This window comes from Macaca nemestrina, chromosome 1 (genome assembly GCF_043159975.1).
Source record: "Macaca nemestrina isolate mMacNem1 chromosome 1, mMacNem.hap1, whole genome shotgun sequence".
NCBI classification, from domain to species: domain Eukaryota; kingdom Metazoa; phylum Chordata; class Mammalia; order Primates; family Cercopithecidae; genus Macaca; species Macaca nemestrina.
In genome coordinates, this window is record NC_092125.1 from 27,821,176 (window position 1) to 27,843,374 (window position 22,199).

A 22,199-nucleotide genomic window follows, 5' to 3' on the forward strand; every position below is an offset into this window, starting at 1 on the left:
ACAGACACATGAAAAAATGCTCATCATCACTGGCCATCAGAGAAATGCAAATCAAAACCACAATGAGATACCATCTCACACCAGTTAGAATGGCGATCATTAAAAAGTCAGGAAACAACAGGTGCTGGAGAGGATGTGGAGAAACAGGAACACTTTTACACTGTTGGTGGGATTGTAAACTAGTTCAACCATTATGGAAAACAGTATGGCGATTCCTCAAGGATCTAGAACTAGATGTACCATATGACCCAGCCATCCCATTACTGGGTATATACCCAAAGGATTATAAATTATGCTGCTATAAAGACACATGCACTCGTATGTTTATTGCAGCACTATTCACAATAGCAAAGACTTGGAATCAACCCAAATGTCCATCAATGACAGATTGGATTAAGAAAATGTGGCACATATACACCATGGAATACTATGCAGCCATGAAAAAGGATGAGTTTGTGTCCTTTGTAGGGACATGGATGCAGCTGGAAACCATCATTCTTAGCAATCTATCACAAGAACAGAAAACCAAACACCGCATGTTCTCACTCATAGGTGGGAACTGAACAATGAGATCACTTGGACTCAGGAAGGGGAACATCACACACAGGGGCCTGTCATGGGGAGGGGGCAGGGGGGAGGGATTGCATTGGGAGTTATACCTGATGTAAATGACAAGTTGATGGGTGCAGCACACCAACATGGCACAAGTATACATATGTAACAAACCTGCACGTTATGCACATGTACCCTACAACCTAAAGTATAATAATAATAAATAAATTAAAAAAAAAAAGTTATCACACATTGGTTGCAACTGTATTGTTCATTTAAAAAAATACATGAACATATCTTACATATAGAAAATAGCTTATCCTAATGAAAAGTAGAATTTCAGAAGAAAAAATAAATTAATAATTTAATGAAAAAATTAATAGGCTTAAGGGAAAATAACACTGTATCTGTTCACTGGACTAGCTTAATGTGAAATGTCAACCGTCAGTCTTAATTAAAATATTACACCTCTAGGAATGGTATGAAGAGGAAAATATTATTTATACTTTCTGGCAAGATTTTAAAAATCTGTTATATCATTATGTAATAAAGCTGGATATATGCTGTGGGGAACTTTATTATAATTGCAAAACAATACTGGCCTGATTTCTTTTTTCTCTTAAATATTTTATGCAAATGCCATCTAGGGAGGAAAAGTCTTCAATTTAATAAAAGCACCAACTTTTTAAAAACAGCTATGTCTTTGGTAATTGTTAAAATACATGTCTTGTGTTCTCATTTTATATTTTAATGGCTTTGGAAAACACTCAGAAACAATCTGCATTCGTTAATTAGGCAAAAGTATTGTTTGTGTCAACAGACAATCTATATTTTCCAACTTGAAGAGCATGTTTTGTTTTAGATCTGTGATCTCCCTTTTCTTTTTGAGACGGAGTCTAGCTCTGTCGCCCAGGCTGGAGTGCAGTGGTGCCATCTCGGCTCACTGCAAGCTCCGCCTCCTGGGTTCACGCCATTCTCCTGCCTCAGCCTCCCCGAGCAGCTGGGACTACAGGCGCCCGCCACCATGCCCGGCTAATTTTTTGTACTTTTAGTAGAGACGAGGTTTCACCGTGTTGGCCAGGAAAGTCTCGATTTCCTGACCTCGTGATCCGCCCGTCTTGGTCTCCCAAAGTGCTGGGATTACAGGCGTGAGCCACTGCGTCTGGCCTTGTGATCTCCGTTTTTTAAATACAGAAAATGTGACTTCGTAAGTTACTTTAAAATCAACCAAACAAGTCTTTGAAAAGATTGAGGGTTTTCCCCCCCTTAATGAAAAAGAAGAGAAATGGAGAGCGAAGAGAATTTTAGCTTTCCAAAAGCAACAGATCCCACACATTAGATTTTTCTTGTAAAACTTTACCTGCCAGGAAATGAATGCTGCCCAACAACATCTCCATTTTGAAGGTGGTAATCATTGAAGAAATCGGGACTTATGGCTCCTTCAGAGGCAATTAATCCATCTAGAAAGAAAAAAAATGGTAACCAGTAAAACACATGTGAAGGAAAAACCAGTCTATCAAGCAATACAATAAGAAAATAACTTGTATATTTAATCTATAAAGAAAAACGTTAGCATGACATGTTGTTCTCTCCGAGAGTGTGAACAGATGACCACATGTACCTTAAGTACTGGTTCACAATAATGCAGCACAATAACTGAACATTCATTGAGCATCTACTGTGTATTTGGTACTATACGATTACAGAGAGGAATTAGTCTCTGCCTTCAAGCAGGCTTATGGTCTTCTGTGGAGAAGAAAGACAGAAAAAGATAAGGAAGGGAAACAAGGTAGGGAGAGACAGCAAGGATGGTTCAGGCTAAGGAAACAGAACAAATATGAGCAAGGAGGTGTTAAATAGTTTGGTATTGGTAAAAGGTAATACTTTATTGTATTTCACAGCTTTATTAGTGTAGCATGATTAGGGAATCAGATATACCAAATAAGTGAATTTCTAAATAAGCAATACTTGACAGTTTAAGTGCCAAACATTAAAATACATGCACAAACTTACATTAGAAATCTTCATATAGTTTATACTCCTTATATTCTTAAAAGGATATACTATACATAAATATTTCTTGATTATTCAATATTCATTATAAATACTAAATATTGTACAGTCCCTAGGGTTAAGAGATATATTTGATTACCTATGCTAAATAGCTCTATACTAGTATGCTTTTTGAGTTATTTTTCTTTGCTTATAAAATGCTTCTTTCCCTAAATTTAAGTATTTGTTAAGACATTTTCCTGATTATAGTTATGCTACTTTCTCATTTGTTCCAATCTAAGAATCTAGATAACCTATTTTTGATAGAATTATGAGTAAGTTAAGAATAAAAAGAATCTGAGGAAAAAAAGATTTAAGTGATGGCTGCAGAGTTGTTCAATGCATAGAACAAACACGTTAGTATATTGCTTTTGTAATAACTCTTTGGATAGCTTTGAGGCCTTTCAAAGTTTCCTTTTCTGAAAGTATGCTGGGCTGTTGAGTGGCCTGCAGATAAATGTTAGCTAGGTCATACCCACCACATTGTTTATACATTTGGCACACAGTATAGGCAAATTATTCAATCACCAAATTTTATACTTAGCACATGCATAATACTGTGCTAGGTCCTGTGGGAAATATATAATTTTACAATACATAACCTCTGTTTTTAAGAATTTTAGTTTAAGTGAAATATAAGACAAACACTTAAGATGCAATTAAAAATGTAATTTATAATAAATGATATACAGAAGGAATGGATATAAGTACCAAATGAGTGTGGAGGCAGTAAAAGCTATAGAGGGGTCAGAAAATTCTACTTGGGAGGGGAGGAGGCAGAAGTGTAACAGATTTGAGTCTGGAAAGGCAGGTAAGAGTTAAATGATGAAATCTGTTTAGGAGTAAGGGTCTTAAAAATTGAGTGAATGGTAAAACTAAGTAATAGAGTTGGCAAACGAATTAAGTGGGGTAATTTGTATTTCCATAAGACTCCCATACTACTCATTTGATATATATATCCATTTGTTATACATCATATATTAATGACATATTATTTGTCAAATTGTTAATGGATGCCTTTGGTATTTGTCCTATTACTTTACTAACTTTAAAATATGAGATTGCTTGAGCTTCTACTGAAAGTGTCAGTAATATTTAATCCAGTTTTTATGTGCACTAGAAGTTAAAGTTTCTATAAATCAAAAAGACCAGCTAAACACTGAAAAGTCATAAAAAAATGAAATCATGGAAAATGACAAGACACCACAGATTGACAGTAAAGCAACGTAAAAAAAAAATCAATTTTATATGGATTCTCGCCATACAAAAATTTGTGATTCTATATGGTAAACTTTTTAAAAATGTCTAGGACTTTGTGAAAGTGCCTAAAACTAACAAGGTTAAGAACACAAAAATCAACAAGTTCCTCTGTTAAATTAAAACCAAAGAATTGAGAATCAGAGTTTAAGAAACCTGCCAATTTTAGAGGAACAAAGCTAAATAAAATGCCAAAATAAATTATATGCCACACGTGGAAAATACACACAGAGATATTTGGCATGCTAATTAAAATAAAATAATTTAACACTAAGAAATATTTCAGATACAAATAAAGACAAATGAAAAGATACATGAATTATGTAAAAAGCTATATACTTATAAAGTATGACATAGTGAAGTGATCCAGGTTAGGCAGAAATTAAGTAAAAATCTGACCAAATTCTCAACATCTTATTTTTGATTCAGAATGCCTATTGTCTTCAAAGGGAACAATGAGTAGCAAAAGGATAAACAGAATACAGGGCACTAGAAAATGGGCAATCATCAAATAGAGATCAAATTAAAAATTTTGTACTTTAAAGATTCAGCCAGAAATTTTATAAACCCAGAATACAACTAGTCCAATAATATAATAAGTCTACTCTTATGTGAATAAAAAGAGTAAATTTATACTTCTGAAGTTTTTTTTTTTTTTTGACACAGGGTCTTGCTCTGTTGCACAGGTTGGAGTGCAGTGGTACAATCATAGCTCACTGCAGCCTCAAACATCCGGCTAATTTTTAAAATTTGTTTTAGAGACCAGGTATTGCCCAGGCTGGTCTTGAACTTCTGGCCTCAAGAGATCCCTTTTGCCTCAGCCTCCCAAAGTGCTGGGAGTATAGGTGTGAGCTACAGTGCCCAACTTCATTTTTAATTTTCCTAGGACACTGTGGTTGATTCAGAAAGCTGCAGCTTCTACAGTGCCCTTTAAGGCTTGACAAAAGTTAGGCAGCTCTGACATGTGAGTAATCTTTCTTTACTAGAATGAGGTATAAAGACTCCATTAAAGCCTCTCATCTCAAGCATCTCAACTTCTTTGAAAATATCTATGTTTTCTTAACATTGTTCCACCAAAATTAATTCCTTTAGGGAAATATTAAAAAAGAATCACAGCTTCTTATTTATTCTCCAAATAAATCTAGGAGTGTCTTAAATTCCTACTCTAAACTTGTTGTTTCAAAGATACTAATAAGGAACTAAAGTATTTCATGTAACATTTAAATGACCAGAGAACAAACAGGAAACACAGATGATATACACCATAACCCTCTAAGCTATAGAGTATTATACACATTTACATTACTCAATTATATAAAACCTTTTAGACCACAGTTATAAAGTACACCTTTCTGAGATGCCCCAAGTAAGATGATAAAGACAGTTATGAACAAAACAGAGCATATATTAGAACAGTGATGAAACCAAAGCAAATTTGTTGTCAACACAGGTAATTTATCAACCTTCTGATTTCTGAAAGCCAGTTTTAAAAAACTGGCTTATAAACATTGTGAATTAAAAAAAATACAAAAACTCAGTATCTTCTTATGTATTATCTTGTATATCATATATTCTTACTGAAATACAGTTCTTTTTTTTTTTTTTTTTTTTTAAACTCTTTTTTTCTTTTGGAGATGGAGTCTCGCTTTGTTTCCAGGCTGGTAGGTAGTGGCGTGATCTTGCCGCACTGCAACCTCTGCCTCCTGGGTTTAAGCGATTCTCCTGTCTCAGCCTCCCGAGTAGCTGGGATTACAGGCGTGTGCTACCACATCTGGCTAATTTTTGTATTTTCAGTAGAGCCGGGGTTTCACCATGTTGGCTAGGCTGGTCTTGAACTCCTGACCTCAAGTGATCCACTTGCCTCGGCCACCCAAAGTGCTGGGTTTACAAGCATGAGCCACCATGCCTGGCCAACTTTTTTGTTAAAGAGACAGGGTCTTGCTATTAATAATTGGCCCAGGTTGGAGTGCAGTGGCTGTTCACAGGCATGATCTCACTACTGGTCAGCCTGGGAGTTTTGACTTAATCCTTGTTGGATCTGGGCCAGATCACCCTTCCTTAGGCAATCTGGTAGTCTCCAACTCCCAGGAGGTCACCATAATGATGCTGAACTTAGTGGGGACACATGATTGGCATAGCTCATTACAATCCAGAGTTCTTAAGACTCAAGTAATCCCCTCACCTCAGCCTTCTGAGTAGGTGGGACTACAGGCACATGCCACTATGCCTGGGTAATTTCTTTTTCTTTTCCTTTTTTTGGTAGAGATGAAGTCTCGTTACATTGACCAGGCTAGTCTTGAACTCCTGGCCTCAAGCAACCCTCCTGCCTTGGCCTCCCAAAGTGCTGGCATTAGAGCTGTGAGCCACCATGCCCGACCTCTTTTTATTTCTTAAAGTCAAATGAAAATATAATATTGGGCACAGTAATATATATAATACTGGACATATAATATATAATATCAAAATTATATTTTTATTATATAAAATATATGATATTGGGCACAATAATATAAAATTCATATCATATGAACTAAAGGTGAAATTGTGACTGTATGGGAGAAAATAGATGTCAATAGTATAGAATATGAGAAAAAGAAATAAGTAAAATGATACATCTTATTAATAATTTATTTGACTATACTTTACAAGACACATCACAGAAATACACAGGTAAATGAAAACTATGGTTTTTAAAATATTCCTGAGATAGAACAAACCATTTTCAGCTTCATATTCCAGTAATATATTCACATACTAAGAGTAAGATTCACTACAATTAATGAAGAACAATTAAAAAATAAAAAGTCATTTAGACATATGTCGTAGCAATACGGCTTTATAAATGACAAAATATTTCCTCTATGGGTAAAAGTACTAAAGCAAACAGCTTCATTTTCATGATAGCAAAGGACATTAATTAGTGACTACAATCACAATAATTTTAGACTAAGGAAAAAGTACTGTAACTAAAGGAGATGCTAGTTTTGTATTTCACATGATAATACTAAGATTTTTTTTTAAAACATGGGAGAATCATTCACATTTGACTATTAAATAGTCTAAAAATATAGAGTGATGCTAATGACTAGAAAATAGCAGATGCCATTTCATTTTAAAGTAAAAGATGAGACCCAGGGAATTACGAGCCACTCAGTTTAACCTCTGTGACTGAAAAGCCGCTAAAGCTGTTCTTATCAGAAACAGCCTAAATTTTCAGGGAGACCCAGAGGCTTAGAAATATGGCTCAAGCATTCAAACAAATCTGCAGTAGTACACATTTATCTGATGTTTTTTGATGATACAATCATACACAATAAAGGAAAGGAGGCTGATACTATCTAGATTTCCATGAGACACATCAAGAAATGCTACAGAGATTCATTTAGCCCATGGACTATCCATGGAAAATGATGTATGTAAAATAATTACTAAACTAAAAAAAATTGCTTGCTATAAGAAATTTAGTTTTAGACTCACAGCATGTAATTTCTACTGTCAAATGTCTATCATATCAGGCTATAGATTAAAAAAAAAACTAAATGTTTCTAAGTTTTGGTATATGAAAATATACATAACTGTTTTCTCACAAAAGCATAACTTATACATTTTAAAGTATCAGAAAAATATTTAGGATTTTCACTTTAAGAGGTTAATTTAATTTTGGAAATGTGGTATAACTTTTTAGAAATCTGTTCTGAAATTTTAATTGTATTAAAACAACAATGATGAATACTGAGGTGGTTAATAGCTTTATCTGGTTTTGGAAACTGGTAATTGACTCATTATGAAAGGTAGCTATCAACCTTCAAAGCAAGAAACTTGATTCCAAGAATATTCTGATTTCTATTAACAAAAAAGTTCGTATCATATATATTTTACATCATCTTACTTCATGAATACTGAATATGTAAGTAACAGCTGTTTGCCATTACTGAACTAAGAAATTCTGTTTGGTTGAAATTAATGATCTACTCCATCTGGTTTGAAACACAAAGCAACATTTCATAACTACTGTAAAGTTCAGTTAGGAAGAAATCTATTTGATTTTCAGAGTAAAGCATAAGTTTTCCATGATTTAAATATCTATACCAAATACAAAAATAATACATAATATCTATGGAAAATTTGCACAATACACAATTAAGAAAACACATGAATGAAAATGTGAGTGATATTATTAATGTGAGTACAGTGATCAGATGTAATAGTAATTTACATAATCATCCAATCATTGATCAAATTGTTCAGATAAAATGAGATAATACACAAAATATTTAGACAACATATATTGAGAACACTAAATGCATGGTAGAAATACATGGTAAAAAAAAGTGAGTCACTAATTCAGATATAATCACTTTAATGATTTTTATCTTGAACTTGCTAGAGATCTTAATTATTATAGAAATCCTTTCCTTCTTCTCAATTAAATGACTTCAATGAAGTAATATTAATGTTGGCAACAGTACAAAATAGTGAAAGCTAGAATATGCAAAAACTTACCAATCTTTGTGTCAAACTCATCTTTGGAAAAAGGTAGTAATGCAGAATCAAAAAGGTTATAATACATGTAAGATTTACATAAATATTAAATTTTACCTTGAAAACATTAGCATAGTTTAGAAAGAATAAACAATTGTTCTAAAGTGTCTAAATCTTCCCCAAGTTACCATATAGAGCTTGGTAGTTTGAAACTAAAGCAAAACCATGGCAAAATTAAACTGTTAAGATTAAATACCTTGGAAAACAAAAGATGAATTAATAAATTATGCATTTAATAAATGCAGAAGAAAAATGAATATTACATTTTTGAACAGAAGTCAGAAATCTTGAAGTTGTCCATTTAAGTTACACATTCTAGCAAGTAATAAACTTCTAAGAACAATTAATTTTCCTGGCTACAGCCTTTTATGGAGATTCCATTAAAGACTAACTTGGAAAAAAATGGTAAGTTAATAGGTTTGCTTTTTATATATAGATGTTACATCTAAAATCATTAGCAGAAGACCATTCATAAAGTAAAAGAAGTGCTAATTAAACTTGGGAATGTGCAAGGCTGGCAGACTAAAATCTCTATTCATATCATATAAACTGTTTATTTTCGCTTTGGTTATCACCTGAGTTGTAGAAAAGGTCAGGTCTTTCGAGAATATCTCCTTCATGAATGTATGGCTCAATTCGATCATCACCATACAAGTACTGCTCACTCTCGTCCATCTGACGACTCTCTACCATCTCCAGCCACTGGGAGTTATGCCAGCGAAACTTTTCACTCTGAATTTTCTTAGCCCATTCTTCATCATATTCCTGTTGAAAACAAACAGTTAACGGTTATTATATAAGCTAACTCACTTGGCACTCAGACAGCAATATTTTTATCTCTTGAGAATTTTGGGGGGCCTTCATTGGGTCAGAGGAAGCATTAAAAATACCTGTTCAGAATTATTTTATATAATAGCCAACGAAAAGCAATTACATACATAAAGAAGTCTGTGTTTGTATTATTGATTACTAATGGCAATGGCAAACACTAGAAAAGTTCAAATTTCATAAGTTCTTATTACATAAATATTGCCAGAATTTAAGCAAGCAGTAAGACTTCAGTTTCCAAAGAGTTCTTGTGACTGTAATTACATTTGCCCTTAGAACAAAATGGATTTGAATTGCACAGGTCCACTTATACATGGATTTTTGTTCCACCTCTGCCATCCTTGAGACAGCAAAACCAAGCTCTCTTCTTTCTCCTCCTCAGCCTACTCAATGTGAAGACAACAAGGATGAAGATCTTTATGATGATTCACTTCCACTTGGTGAATAGTAAATATATTTTCTCTTCCTTATGATTTTCTTTAAAACATTCTTTTCTCTAGCTTACTTTGAGAATACAGTATATAATACATATATAAAACATGTTTTAATCAACTGTTTACGCTATTAGTAAGGCTTCCAGTTAACAGTAGGCTATTAGTTTATGTTTTAGGGGAGTTAAAAGTTATACATGGATTTTCAACTGTGTAGGGGTATTGGTCCCCTAACATCTGGGTTGTTCAAGAGTCAACTGCATTTGTGGCACTAATGACAGGTAGTTACCATAAAATGACATATTTTGCTGTATCTTTTAGTCTAGATAACACTAGGGGGAAAGCACTATTAAGTATTATTTTAGCTGCTAAAATGGTTTACTACAGAAAACAAATATCAGAATTGAATTTAATTTTTGTTCCAACCACAAATTAATGATCTTATTTAGTTGTAATTAGTTCTTTAAATGCTTCTTGTTTTGATCATAAACTCCTATGGAGCAAGATTAGGTTATTCACTGACAGGTGTATCTGTAACACTTGTCACAGAGAAAGTTCTTGGTGAATGATTTTGAAGGACAAATAGGCAAATTACTGTAAGCTACAGCAGAACTTCTCCATCTTCTACTTGTCCCATAGGGTGCAGCTACTACTGATTAGTGTATTGCTTTATGGACAGCAGAAATGATAGCATGGATAGAAAATAAAGGGCTTCAGATATTTCATGTCATTGTTAGAGTTCTTGGTTTTAAATTCCTCTGTCATATCTTTAAACACATTTGGTTACAGCGGTCAAAAAGGAGTTAGAGGGATGTAGGGTAATAGCACTATTAAGGTGATCACAAAAACTAAGAGGTAGACCAAATATATATTTTAGTCAAATGCTAAGCAATTTCAACTCAAGCTGAGACTCAAATCAAAATCACTATCACAGAATACATTTCTGGGATAAAAATAAAATCTGTAATTTTATAATAAATGTAATTATTATTGTAATTTTCTTGTTAAAATTATAACTTGTTCAAGTTTCACATTATCAGCAAATCCCAGCAGGGTCAGTTGTCAGATTGTATATTCTATACTGTACATTTAAAAAATACACAGACGCTCCCTTCAACTGAAGTTGGGGAAGGTAGAGGATATTTTTTGACTATAGTACTGCTAGTGACAATTTTGCTACCAAATTATTAAACTTTATTTTCTTTTTAATTTTTATTTTAGGTTCAGGGATACATGTGCGGATTTGTTATACAGGTAAACTGTGTATCATGGGGGTTTGGTGTACAGATTGTCACCTAGGTAATAAGCATAGTACCCAAATAGGTAGTTTTTCAGTCCTTGCTGTCCTCCCACCCTCTACCCTTAAGTAGGTCCTGATGTCTGTTGTTCCCTTCTTTGTGTTCAAGTGTACTCAGTGTTTAGCACGCATTTATGAGTGAGAACATGCGGTATTTGGTTTTCTGTTCCTGTGTTAGTTTACTTAGGATAATGGCCTCCAGTTCCATCCATGTTGCTGCAAAGGACAAGATCTCGTTCTTTTTTATGGCTGAGTCCATGGTATATATGTACAACATTTTCTTTAGCCAGTCTACTGTTGACGGGCATTTAGGTTGATTACAAGTCTTTGTTATTGTAAACAGTGCTGCAATGAACATGCACGTGCATGTCTCTTTATGGTAGAACAATGTATATTCCTTTGGGTATATACACATAATGGGACTTCTTTTCTTTTTCCTTTTTTTTTTTGTTGAGATGGAGTCTTGCTGTTACCCATGCTGGAGTGCAGTGACACGATCTCAGCTCACTGAAACCTCTGCCTCCTGGGTTAAAGTGATTCTTGTGCCTCAGCCTCCAGAATAGCTGGGATTACAGGTGCCTGCCACCACCACCCAGCTAATTTTTGTATTTTTGGTAGAGATGGGGTTTCACCATGTTGGCCAGGCTGGTCTTGAACTCCTGACCTCAGGTAATCTGCCTGCCTCGGCCTCCCAAAGTGCTGGGATTACAGGCGTGAGCCACCGGGACTTCTTTTCTAATAGTTATCTATTAACATTTCTATTAGCCGTCAATCTATTTCCTAATGTTATTATTTAAAATTAAGTTGCATAAAATTAAGAGCTATCATAAACATTATGTAAAAAATAGACATTTTTTATTCAACTGATAGTTTTCATAATTAAACAACTGAAGATCTTTACCTCAGTTACATCTGTTACACTAAACTATACTTGAAATTGACTATTCAGATATAAATAATAAATCCAAATGCCATACCTCCTTAGTATTATCGATGTGGTCACAGTGACTGAATGTGATGGTAATTTATACAACCACTCAATCACTGATCACACACAAATTATTCTGCCAAAAGGAGATAATACATATAAAGTATTTAGATAACTTATATTGAGAACACTTAATAAATGTTAGCCATTACCTTAATTAATTCAGGTAACGGCTCTCTGAAATAAGTACTATAATTATCAACATCTTACAAATGAGAAAATGAGGCCCAGAACACTGAAGTAACTTGATCCAGGGAACACAGCTGGCTGTGGCTACTACAGCACTGTAAGCCTCAGGCTAGCAACGTGGAAGAGGCAGTTAAACAGAGGATAAGTGAATATTTTCAGGGTTCCTGCAAAACGGCTTCTTCATTGAATGAGAATATAACAAATAACCCCCAGGGACAACTTTCAGCTCTAAGATTTTGTAAGTAAACAGTGATATGGGAGGAAGTCGTTGACCAAGCAGTGATATGGGAAGAAGTAGCTTCTGGTCTGGTAAGTATATTATCCCATCGTATTCTCAGTCATGCTCTTACTGAGCTGGCTATACTTGGGAGGGTATTGGGGAAAGAGGGAATTGAAAAATCATATGCACAGAGATGTTGTTACAAGCAGTTTTGTGGTTCGCTTTGGGCTTCCAAACTTAAATAAAATACCAAGCGATGCCTCATTGTGTAATATAGGCATATGATCAGCTTCAAAGTTATTTAGCCTAAATGCTAAATATAACTGTGAACCTCTTTAAGATTCATGTAACTTCACAAGAGTACACTTTTTGTTGCCTTGTGTGTCTGTGTATGTGCTCAATTAAAGTTAGCTGCAGAAAGATATTGTCGTATTAGAAATGGCCAGATAATTACAAAGAGAGATCACATAACCACACAGTAGAAAGAAAGGATAAATTTATTATATCCATTGGGGTAAGACATTTAATATATTAAAAAGCAAAATGATAACGTGGACAAGAAATTGTCCATACTAATTGGCTTTTTTAAAAAAAAATAAGTTAGTTACAGGTTACCAAAACTCTCAGAATATGCTTTATAAAATATTAGAAATCCTAGTAAGTCCACATTAAATACAGAACTAATTTGAATGTTATTTTTTTAAAGAATAGTAGCTTGTTTCACTTGGGAAGAGGCATAAAACTAATTTTTCATTTTGGCAGAAAAATTTAAATCTGATTGAATTATCTGAACGAAGAGGTATTCATTCAAGGAAAAAGACAGAAAAATCATATGATCTGATGATTTCATTGCAATTTAAATTTCAAGCATACTCATTTCTGGTGTAAGAATAGGAGTTAAAATTCAGTCAAGTGCCCAAAGCATATAAAATATGGGGTCTGCTATTCCACTAAGAGTAAAACTTGACTCCTACTAATACCTGTGAAATGTTACAGAGGTAGGTAATATTTAAAATAACAATATCCTTAAACTACATTTCCACAAAATGTATTTAGCCTAGGAAGTAATGCTTTGCAAAACCAAAAATCCTGCTTACTCTGAGTTATCATTTCACATCCTCTTTTAAGATTATCCTAACAATAACAAAAATATATCTAATAAATGTAAAAATGTATAACAAAGAAGTTTCGTCATAAACAATTGCCCTTCTAACTTTAGCCTTCTGATCACCCTACGAGCTCACATCATTATTCTTATTAAAAAACTTATACATACAAGGCTCAGTTTAAAAAGAGATTACCAAATCTATCTGACAAAAGTCCAAACACACAAACCAAAAATATCCATAAGCATCCATGGCTAACTTTTGATACTTTCTTGGTAAAACTGATCTTCTAAGACAGTGAGTTAGTACAGAACCTAGCACCAAATGTAATGACTGCCCTTACACATTCCTTTAAAATTTTCACCTCTCTTTGATTGAATTTACTGTATACAACCAGTGCATCTCTTGACATTATAAGCCTAAAAAGTATGGTAGCAATGATATAGATTGTATTATCATTTTCTTACTTAAAATAATTGTATTCTAACTTTTAAGCATTTTGTACTATAAAATAATAGGTTTAATTTCTATGACTAACATACTAATTAACATGCATTATTGTTTACAGGATCACAGTAAAAATACCATGGTTATTTTCTCAGCTCTAGAAAAGAAGCAAAACAACTCTTCTCTCAGGAAATACGACACAGCACACTACTCTGTACCAAACTGTGTATTTAGGATATTGAAAATTATATCCTGCAAAAGATCCAGCAGATTCCAGAATCCTACTATGATGAATCTACTACATTGGCAAGCAGAGTTTTCATAAGAGGTGGCCTTGAAATTAAACATGTATGTATGGTTCTTTGTTATAGATTATAGATGGAAAATGGCAAAAAAAAAAAAACCAAAAAAACCCCAAAAACCTCGGCTTAACAGTATGAAAGCCTTAAAAGTTTCTCCATTTAAAGTCTTAAAGAGTCATAACATAACTCTGAAATAATATTTGGAGTTTCGTGATTATAAAAGTATATTTTCATTGTTGAAAATGGAAAATTACAGGAAAAATACCTATAAAAACTTCAGCAAGATAGAACCACAATAACTACTATATCCCACCAGTTTTCAATGACTTTCTCAACTCCAATATTAATGGATAACTTTGGAAAATATTTTAAAATATGTGTTTAAAACATTTACAGGCTAAGTATGAAACATTATTAAGATATTGGACTTGTGCCATAAAAGTTTGCTCTAATTTGTGATAATGTTGCCTCAGGTTTTCAACTGTTTACCAAATAAAGCATCTTAGAATGAAATATGCCATAAGGAACACAATATTCATTAAAACTTTTTTACTTCTCTTTTTCCTTAGTAGTAAACGTTACTTAGAATCAAATGAAATAGCATTGTTTTGCTGTATAATGCTGACCATTTATGTTTATGTTTCTGGAAAGGTTTACCAGATTTCTTGAAAATGAAATACTTTAGCTTATGGCTGTTGAGATTCTATTTACCAAGTACAGTGAATTAATAGGCTAAGACAATGGTTTTGGACTTCAGGAAAGGTTCAAAAGCACATTTTGGGGACAAATATTAAAAGTAAATCAACTGCCACCTACTATTCCTGTTTTATTAAAGAAGGGTCATTTGCAGACTAAAAAATGTGAGAAAGAATCTCAAAGTAAAGACATACAGTACTTTCCCAAAATAAAACATGTTAGCAACATTATATCCCCCTCGTGGACTAACCTTTCCTTTTCAATATTTTTCCCTTTTCCATTTCAGTGACAATTTGCTGTATCATATTCCTATGGACCATCATTTGGGAATCTCTATCTTCTGTATGTGCTCTGGGAATCCTCAATGAATATAGTTTAGTAACCATGGCAAAGTGAGTTTCTCTGTGTTTCAGCATCTGCATTTATAGCTATTAATAATATGGTATTGTATAATATAAAGAACACTGGATTAGGAGTCAGGAGACCTGGGCTCTGGTTCTAGCTCTGATATTAACTGAATTATGCAACCTTTTAAAGGTATTCTAATCTCTTTTGGTCTCAGATTCTTCATTTGTAAAATGAAACAAACCTAAGATTTACTTAAGCTCTAACATTCTATAAATAAAAAACGATGATTTACACCATGAATTCATAAAGCTGTTGAAATAACTATCCCAAATAACTAAAAAATACTGGTAAGATAGGAGTTTCTTTTAAAAAGTTAACAAGCAATTCTTAAATGAAAACCCAGTGTCAAAAAATTTTAATCAACATATATCGTTAAAATCAATTCTCTCAACCCCATCCACCAATCTCTAGTCCCTTCTTATTATTCACTCCCCTCTACCTCCAGCCCCATATCAGAAAATAATTATGAGAATTCAGGGATGTCACAGCTGAATCACAGTTAAGGTATGTCATCAAAACCTATCCAAAGCCTTTGTGGAAATACTCTAGGATTATAGTTTTTTCTTCATTTTTGAAATACTTCTTTTCACAAGGAGTATACCCTGGTGTCCTGGCTTTGAGACTTGTATTTAAAGAAAAACATGCTTTGTTTTTTATTTCTTTCTCTTCTCAGCTCCTGACATTATGATTTTAAGCACTTAGTATCCATAAATTCTAAAGTGTTGTGAAAGACTGATGGTTTGATTTTACATGGAATGTACCATCCTTTTTGAAGTCCTACATCATTTTGTTTATTAGTTAACCACCGAAACATTATGAAGCCTTAACTAGCCTATTATCAGAGCCTGTTCACTATCATGAAAACTCTGTCACTGGCTTCCGTCACACCTTGTATCTGATTAACACACTATAGGATAACACAGAGCAACATAGATCTGCTTTGTGTTCTAACATAACTGATGGAAAACAGATTTTCCTTTTTCCTTTAATGTGGCAGCCCCCTAATTGAGACTGTAATATGGTTTATTTAATGTAATTTTTCATACAAAATTAAAGCAAGTCTGGAGTAATTTAGTTGCTCATTAAAGTTACGGTGGTAGCTGCTAACAAGACACTTGTTATATCTTAAAAAATATTTATTCCAGTAATATCGATAGACATAGACATAATTTAACATACATAATAAAGTTGTTGATTTTTATGCACATACTATCTATTTCTCAATAAGACTGCCCCAAGTGTTGACCTTTAGTCTTGACCACAAAATAAAAGAAATAACTAAATAAAATGTATTTAAGTAAGAAATCGTAATTTTTTTTCATACTATGTGTGGGTTCTTTTAAGTCCAACTGTTGCCAATTAAAAAAAAAAAGTAACATGCATAACAGGTAGGAAACACACACATTTATGTATAAAATTATGTGTGTATATGCTTAAATTCTAACAGGTTGGAAAAATATCCTAAATGTCTGCCTTTTGGTTTATGCAATATAAAAATGAACTATAAAAGAGGGTTAACTAAATTTATCTCATTAAACCCAATTAGACTATATGGGAAACAAAAATCAAACTCACACTGGGAAATAAAAAAATTTACCAAGAACAAGCAAGAACCAGTTCTGCTTGGTCTGGAAAGAGAAGATTTTAGAAATTTCTGCCAACAATTCACTTGAAAATCACTACTCCCACATCCAACTTGCATGCCAATTAAAAGTGACCAGCATTTACCCATGCCCTGCTCTTGAAAGTTTGAGTTCTAACGCTAACCCTAACCCTATAAAACCTTCTCTGTAACTTCTTTTCAAGATGTTGTAAGATACTTTTTAAAGTGCTCTCCCTTACTGGCAAGATTATTAATAAGTCCACCTTTTCTCTCTGACACAAAGATAGCTCTGCCTGTGTTATCTCTGCAGAGATCATAACAACGGGTGATGTAGAAGCTACATTTAAAGCTACATTGGTTTCTTTCATTTTAATAAACCAGCCTTATTAAGTACAGTTTTGTCTGTCTGGAATGAAGGTAGCACCTACTTTTCCAAGTTTAGAATATTAGAGTTTGCTATTAATTCCAGATTATTAAAATAAAAACAATCTGCCCATGATCGTAATTAAGAGTTATTAAAAAAGGAAGAGGTACCCTTCAAAATCTCAGTGACACAAACCTATGTCACTACTAAATCATAAACTGGCTAGAAAGATGACAGAAATCAGTCTTTCACCAGAGAACCTGGTTATATCCCTTTTCCTGTAAACACCCTGTAGATACAGTGTGCCGTTACTACAAATAATCTAGTGATAGGCCATGTAGTAGTATTGCTTCTGGAACGCCAGTTCACATGTTTACAGAATAGTATCTCAGGAGTTCTCTGGAGTCTAGATGGTATTTTTCATATTCAAGGAACTTTGTACTGTTGAGTTTTGTATTCTCAGGGTCTTTCTTAGTGTTTGGCACATAATAGGTGCTTAATAAACATGTATTAAATGTCTGACAAACCAGACATATCAGGGGAGCATTTTTGAAGTTCTCAAATACTTCATACAAAGCTGAGGATGTACTGATGGATACAAATCTACATGAGTTTTTAGAAGTTCTCTAGATTGGAGGGGTAGGTGATGTTCTTCCCTTCATGATTCCCATGATTGCCTTCATGCAAGAGAAAGAGGCCATAGTCAACTGACTTATAATTCCCTTGGGAGACCAACTAGCTATAGGCTTCTCTCTTCTTGCCTCCCTGCTCCTCTTTGCACCTACACCATTCCCTGCCTCCCCAAACTACAAGTAACATAGTCACACAGGTGACAATGTGCTGATGAGGCCACAGAGACTGTATCATGTAAACAAGTGATGTAATCCTCCTTGGTACCCAGGGTACTGCCACCGCACATGTTTCAATTAATCAGTTGAGGGCTTGGGCCCAACTAGATTAAACAAATCTTCACTAGTATAATATTTGCATAATTTGGGAGACAAGTACTTTACTCCAGAAAGTATATTTCCCCAAGGCTTGCAAGGCATCTAATTTTTCTTAGTATTATTCTGCACTGTCTGTCTTCAGTGGCAAATAAGTTTGTTTTTTTAAAGGTAAATTGTTTTAAGCTAAGAATATTCCCATTCTGTCTATATATTTTTTGGATTTTTTATTATTATAGAACACAGTCAGTCTGAGAATACTAGGACATCATTATCTAGAGGTAAAAAGAATTTCAAGGGATCATCCACTCCTCTCCTAAGCAGGTTTCTAATAATTTAAAAAGTTTGTTATTTAGCCATTACTAATGCTAACTGAACAAAAACTTCACATTCTCCCTTGATGGTCTTTTTAGTGAGCACCATTTCAATGCAGCGATGGAGGCAGAAGCCAGAATTTTCATAAGTTCAAAGTGCAGAAATGAAGGAAGTAAAATATAGACAACTGTTTGGAAACTTTGGTACTAGAAAGAAGGAGAGCTAAGACAGTATCTAGAAGAGAAAAGATACACAGGGTCGGGGGTGACTCCAGTTTAAGATGAGAGACTTAAGCCCAGAGTTTAGAAATTATTTGAAATAAAATTATTTTGTAATAAATACATTTGTATTGGAACTATCAACTTACATTCTAAACCACATACACTTAATATGTTAATCTAAACATTGTTATCTTCTAGCTACCTTTCCTAGACAGAAGGTAGATAAAAAGTATGCTACATATAATGCATAACAGAATGACAACTGTCTCCTTTCTTTGTTGCTTCAAGTAAGATAATCACATATGGAACCATAAGAAGTTTCTTGTTCGTATACTATATACTTTATATACAACAATGGCACTGTGATCTATTAGAAAATAGTACATGAGCCATGAAATTATTCTCTAGGCATATTAAATATTCTATATTCATAAGCCCTGTGATCAGTGACCTATGTGTGAAATATTTTCGTAGAATGAGGATTTAATATGTACAGTTTCTCTATTCTGACTTAGAAATCAAAGCTAAAATGTCAACGTATCCATTTAGTTCTACACCAGTAATGAGATACTTAGTGAAATCCAAAAAACAGATAACAAATTAAGATGAATTTCTGAAATAAAATGTGAGAAAGTGACAATAAAGTTCCAAATGGTGATTGTCTAGTTTCATGATTATATCACTAGCAGAAAACCCAACTTAGTGGATTTCCAACTAAGTTATTAATTGATTTTAAAAAATGTTATTCTGATCTGTTTAAAAAGCTAAAGTTAAACTTTTAAAACTACTGAGTAGGCTACATTCAATAAGCTTTCTAAAAGTGAGCCAAATCCAGTTTGAAAAAGAAAGCAACCTGGTTGTGCGTAGCAGTATATACCATATATAAAAACATACTTAAAATAATCGAGTATCTTGTACACCCCTGGTACAAGGCCCAAATCCAGGCAGAAGACTGTGGTAGGCAGCAAAATTGCTGGCAATAAGTCTGCGTGGTTCACAAGTTTCTAACTCAACACTTAGATCATCTCTTTGATCATATCCCTCTAGTCATGTATCCTTTAAAAACCTCCAAAACTATGAATAATATTGAGATTTTTGTATTTCCCATCATTTCAAAGCAACTTAAACGGCAACTGTATGTATAAAATAAAACTATCAATTAACTGGAAAAAATAGTTGATACAAGATTTGATTTATTAAAAAAATTTAAGGGCCAAACCACAAAATTGATTATGTTTTGACAGAACTGTCTTCCAACTCCCCACTCCTATACAATAATTTATCTGAAAAACAAGTAACTCTGTGATGATATGTAGATCAGAACTCTGAATACCTATAAAATCTCTTTAAGTAAGGGGCCGATGACTTAAAAGTTGAAAGCTAAAGAACTTACTAATGTTTAAAAAGTAAATTTGTTATCATTGTATATCCTGAATCTTACCAAAATACAAATTTGGGTTTACACTGAATGCATTGTTTAAAATAGGTTTACAATGTCTTTTTCCCCCAAGATGAAGTCAATTATACTTTGTGTAGAAAAAATAATTACTTACCGCTATAATATCTAATGTATTATCACAGACCTTTCGGATTTCATTATTCTTATCATGCATCAGGTCTATGAGATATGCTGGAGCCTCTGAATAAAAATGGTTAAAGATACAAACTACATTTGATATTGTGGCTAGTCAATAATACTAGAAAAATCTCATATTTTTCTAAATCTAAATGCTAAATGGAAATTTAACTCAAATTTTAAAATAAAACCATTAATACAAGATGACTAGAAACACTTAATATTTCATTTGTTTAAAAAAACAGGGATAGTAGGGACATAAAAAAGAGAAAAATCTAGATAAAAATGGGTAAGGAAAACAGTCAGTAAATCTCAGAAAGTACAAGACCACATTTGTGAATACATGAGGATCATGAACATAAATAAAGAGGAAGCCCTATAGTTGCGTAGCTATAAATGCTTCTTGATCTATCCTGCTCTCCTAAAAATTCAGGAAAACTAATTTCATACAAAACTAACAAGAGAGATTCATGGTCAAAAAGAGAAGGCATGATAAAACATTTTCACATAAAAGAAAGCTGCAACCTAATTTTTCAAAAGAGATAAATATATTTTAAAAAACAGTATATATATATACATATATATATATATATACACACACATATATCTCTATACACACACACACACACACACAAGTGAAATTATTATATTGGATAGCAAATAACATGGAAAATAGAAGTGGAGATAATAGACTGTCAAATAGAAAGATATACTCCTTTAGAACTTGGTGACAATGCATGACGAAATTTACGTTTGCATCCCAAAAGAAAAAAAAATGGAATGTATAATTACAAATAAGTAAGAAAGAAGGGACAGAATGAAGCAAACTCAAATTAATAAAGAAACCTTGATGAATCTAAAAGAGGAAGTGAAGAAAAACGTTGTGATCTCGCATCAATACTATCAATTGGTCTTAGTTAAAACAATTTGAAAACAGAGTCCACAAATTTCTACTAAGAAACTCTAGCACACGTACACAAGTACATACCATTCTTTGTATCACTGATTACACCCCCAAAATTTTATCACACAGTATTATGACTAGCTAGTGGCAAAGTGATGACTTAACTCATTAGTGTTACTTACTACTTAAATTGTTGTTTTTTAAAAATAGATTTAGGGGACCCAAGTACAGTTTTGCTACATGGCTATATTGCATAGTGGTTCTTACTATTTTTTTTTTAGGGATACAAAAGGTATATTTAAAAATGTAGAAAAAATATACAGAATAATGTATTTGTGCATTCTGAAACTCATTTTTAAGAAAATATGTAAAAAATATGTATTGACTGCCTCTTTTCTCCACTGGAATATAAGTTCCACTAGGGCAGAGACTTTGCCTATCATATTCACTATAGTACCCCAGGTTTTAGATCATAACAAGTGCTCAATAAATTTTTATTTAATGAATAAATAATCATCTACATACTTCACATGGTTTTGTGAGAATAAAAATTATTAGAAAAATATTAAAAATTCTCAAGGGGAATCTAAAATAATCTAGACAAATGTGGATTATAATCTTCCCTCAGCAGCCATGGGAGACTGGTTCTAGGATCCCCCAATGATGCCAAAATCCACAGATGCTTAAGTCTCTTATATAAACTGGTGTAGTATCTGCATATGGCCTATGCTCATCCTCCCGTATACTTTAAATCCTTCCTAGATTACTTACAATACTTAATAAAATATAAATGCTAAGTAAATAGTTGTTATACCATATTTTCTGTTTTTTATTGTTGCATTTCTATTCTCTATTAGAATGCTTTTTGAATAAATTTAATCTATGGATAGTTAAATCAGCAGATGAGGTACCCCCAAATAAGGAAGGCCAGCTGTATTTTATTTCCCATACTGCAAT

At 33.2% G+C, this 22,199-nt stretch overlaps 1 protein-coding gene and 1 long non-coding RNA gene across 8 annotated transcripts in view; one reads left to right on the forward strand and one right to left on the reverse strand.

Annotated features, from left to right (window-relative positions):
• Nucleotides 1-22,199, reverse strand: part of LOC105493039 (kinesin associated protein 3) — a 164,563-nt gene that overhangs the window by 37,428 nt on the left and 104,936 nt on the right. For all 7 annotated transcript variants that reach the window (XM_011760482.3, XM_071075473.1, XM_011760484.3 and 4 more), the window contains exons 17-19: nt 20,316-20,401; nt 8,979-9,168; nt 1,913-2,012 (exon numbers count right to left, since the gene is read on the reverse strand). In XM_011760482.3, coding sequence (XP_011758784.1) covers nt 1,913-2,012; nt 8,979-9,168; nt 20,316-20,401 — 376 coding nt within the window. The remainder of the gene's footprint in view (nt 1-1,912; nt 2,013-8,978; nt 9,169-20,315; nt 20,402-22,199) is intronic.
• Nucleotides 9,520-15,671, forward strand: LOC112428700 (uncharacterized). Its single transcript, XR_003020754.2, has 4 exons — nt 9,520-9,671; nt 10,884-10,916; nt 14,031-14,257; nt 15,194-15,671. It is a non-coding gene; the product is annotated as an uncharacterized lncRNA (long non-coding RNA).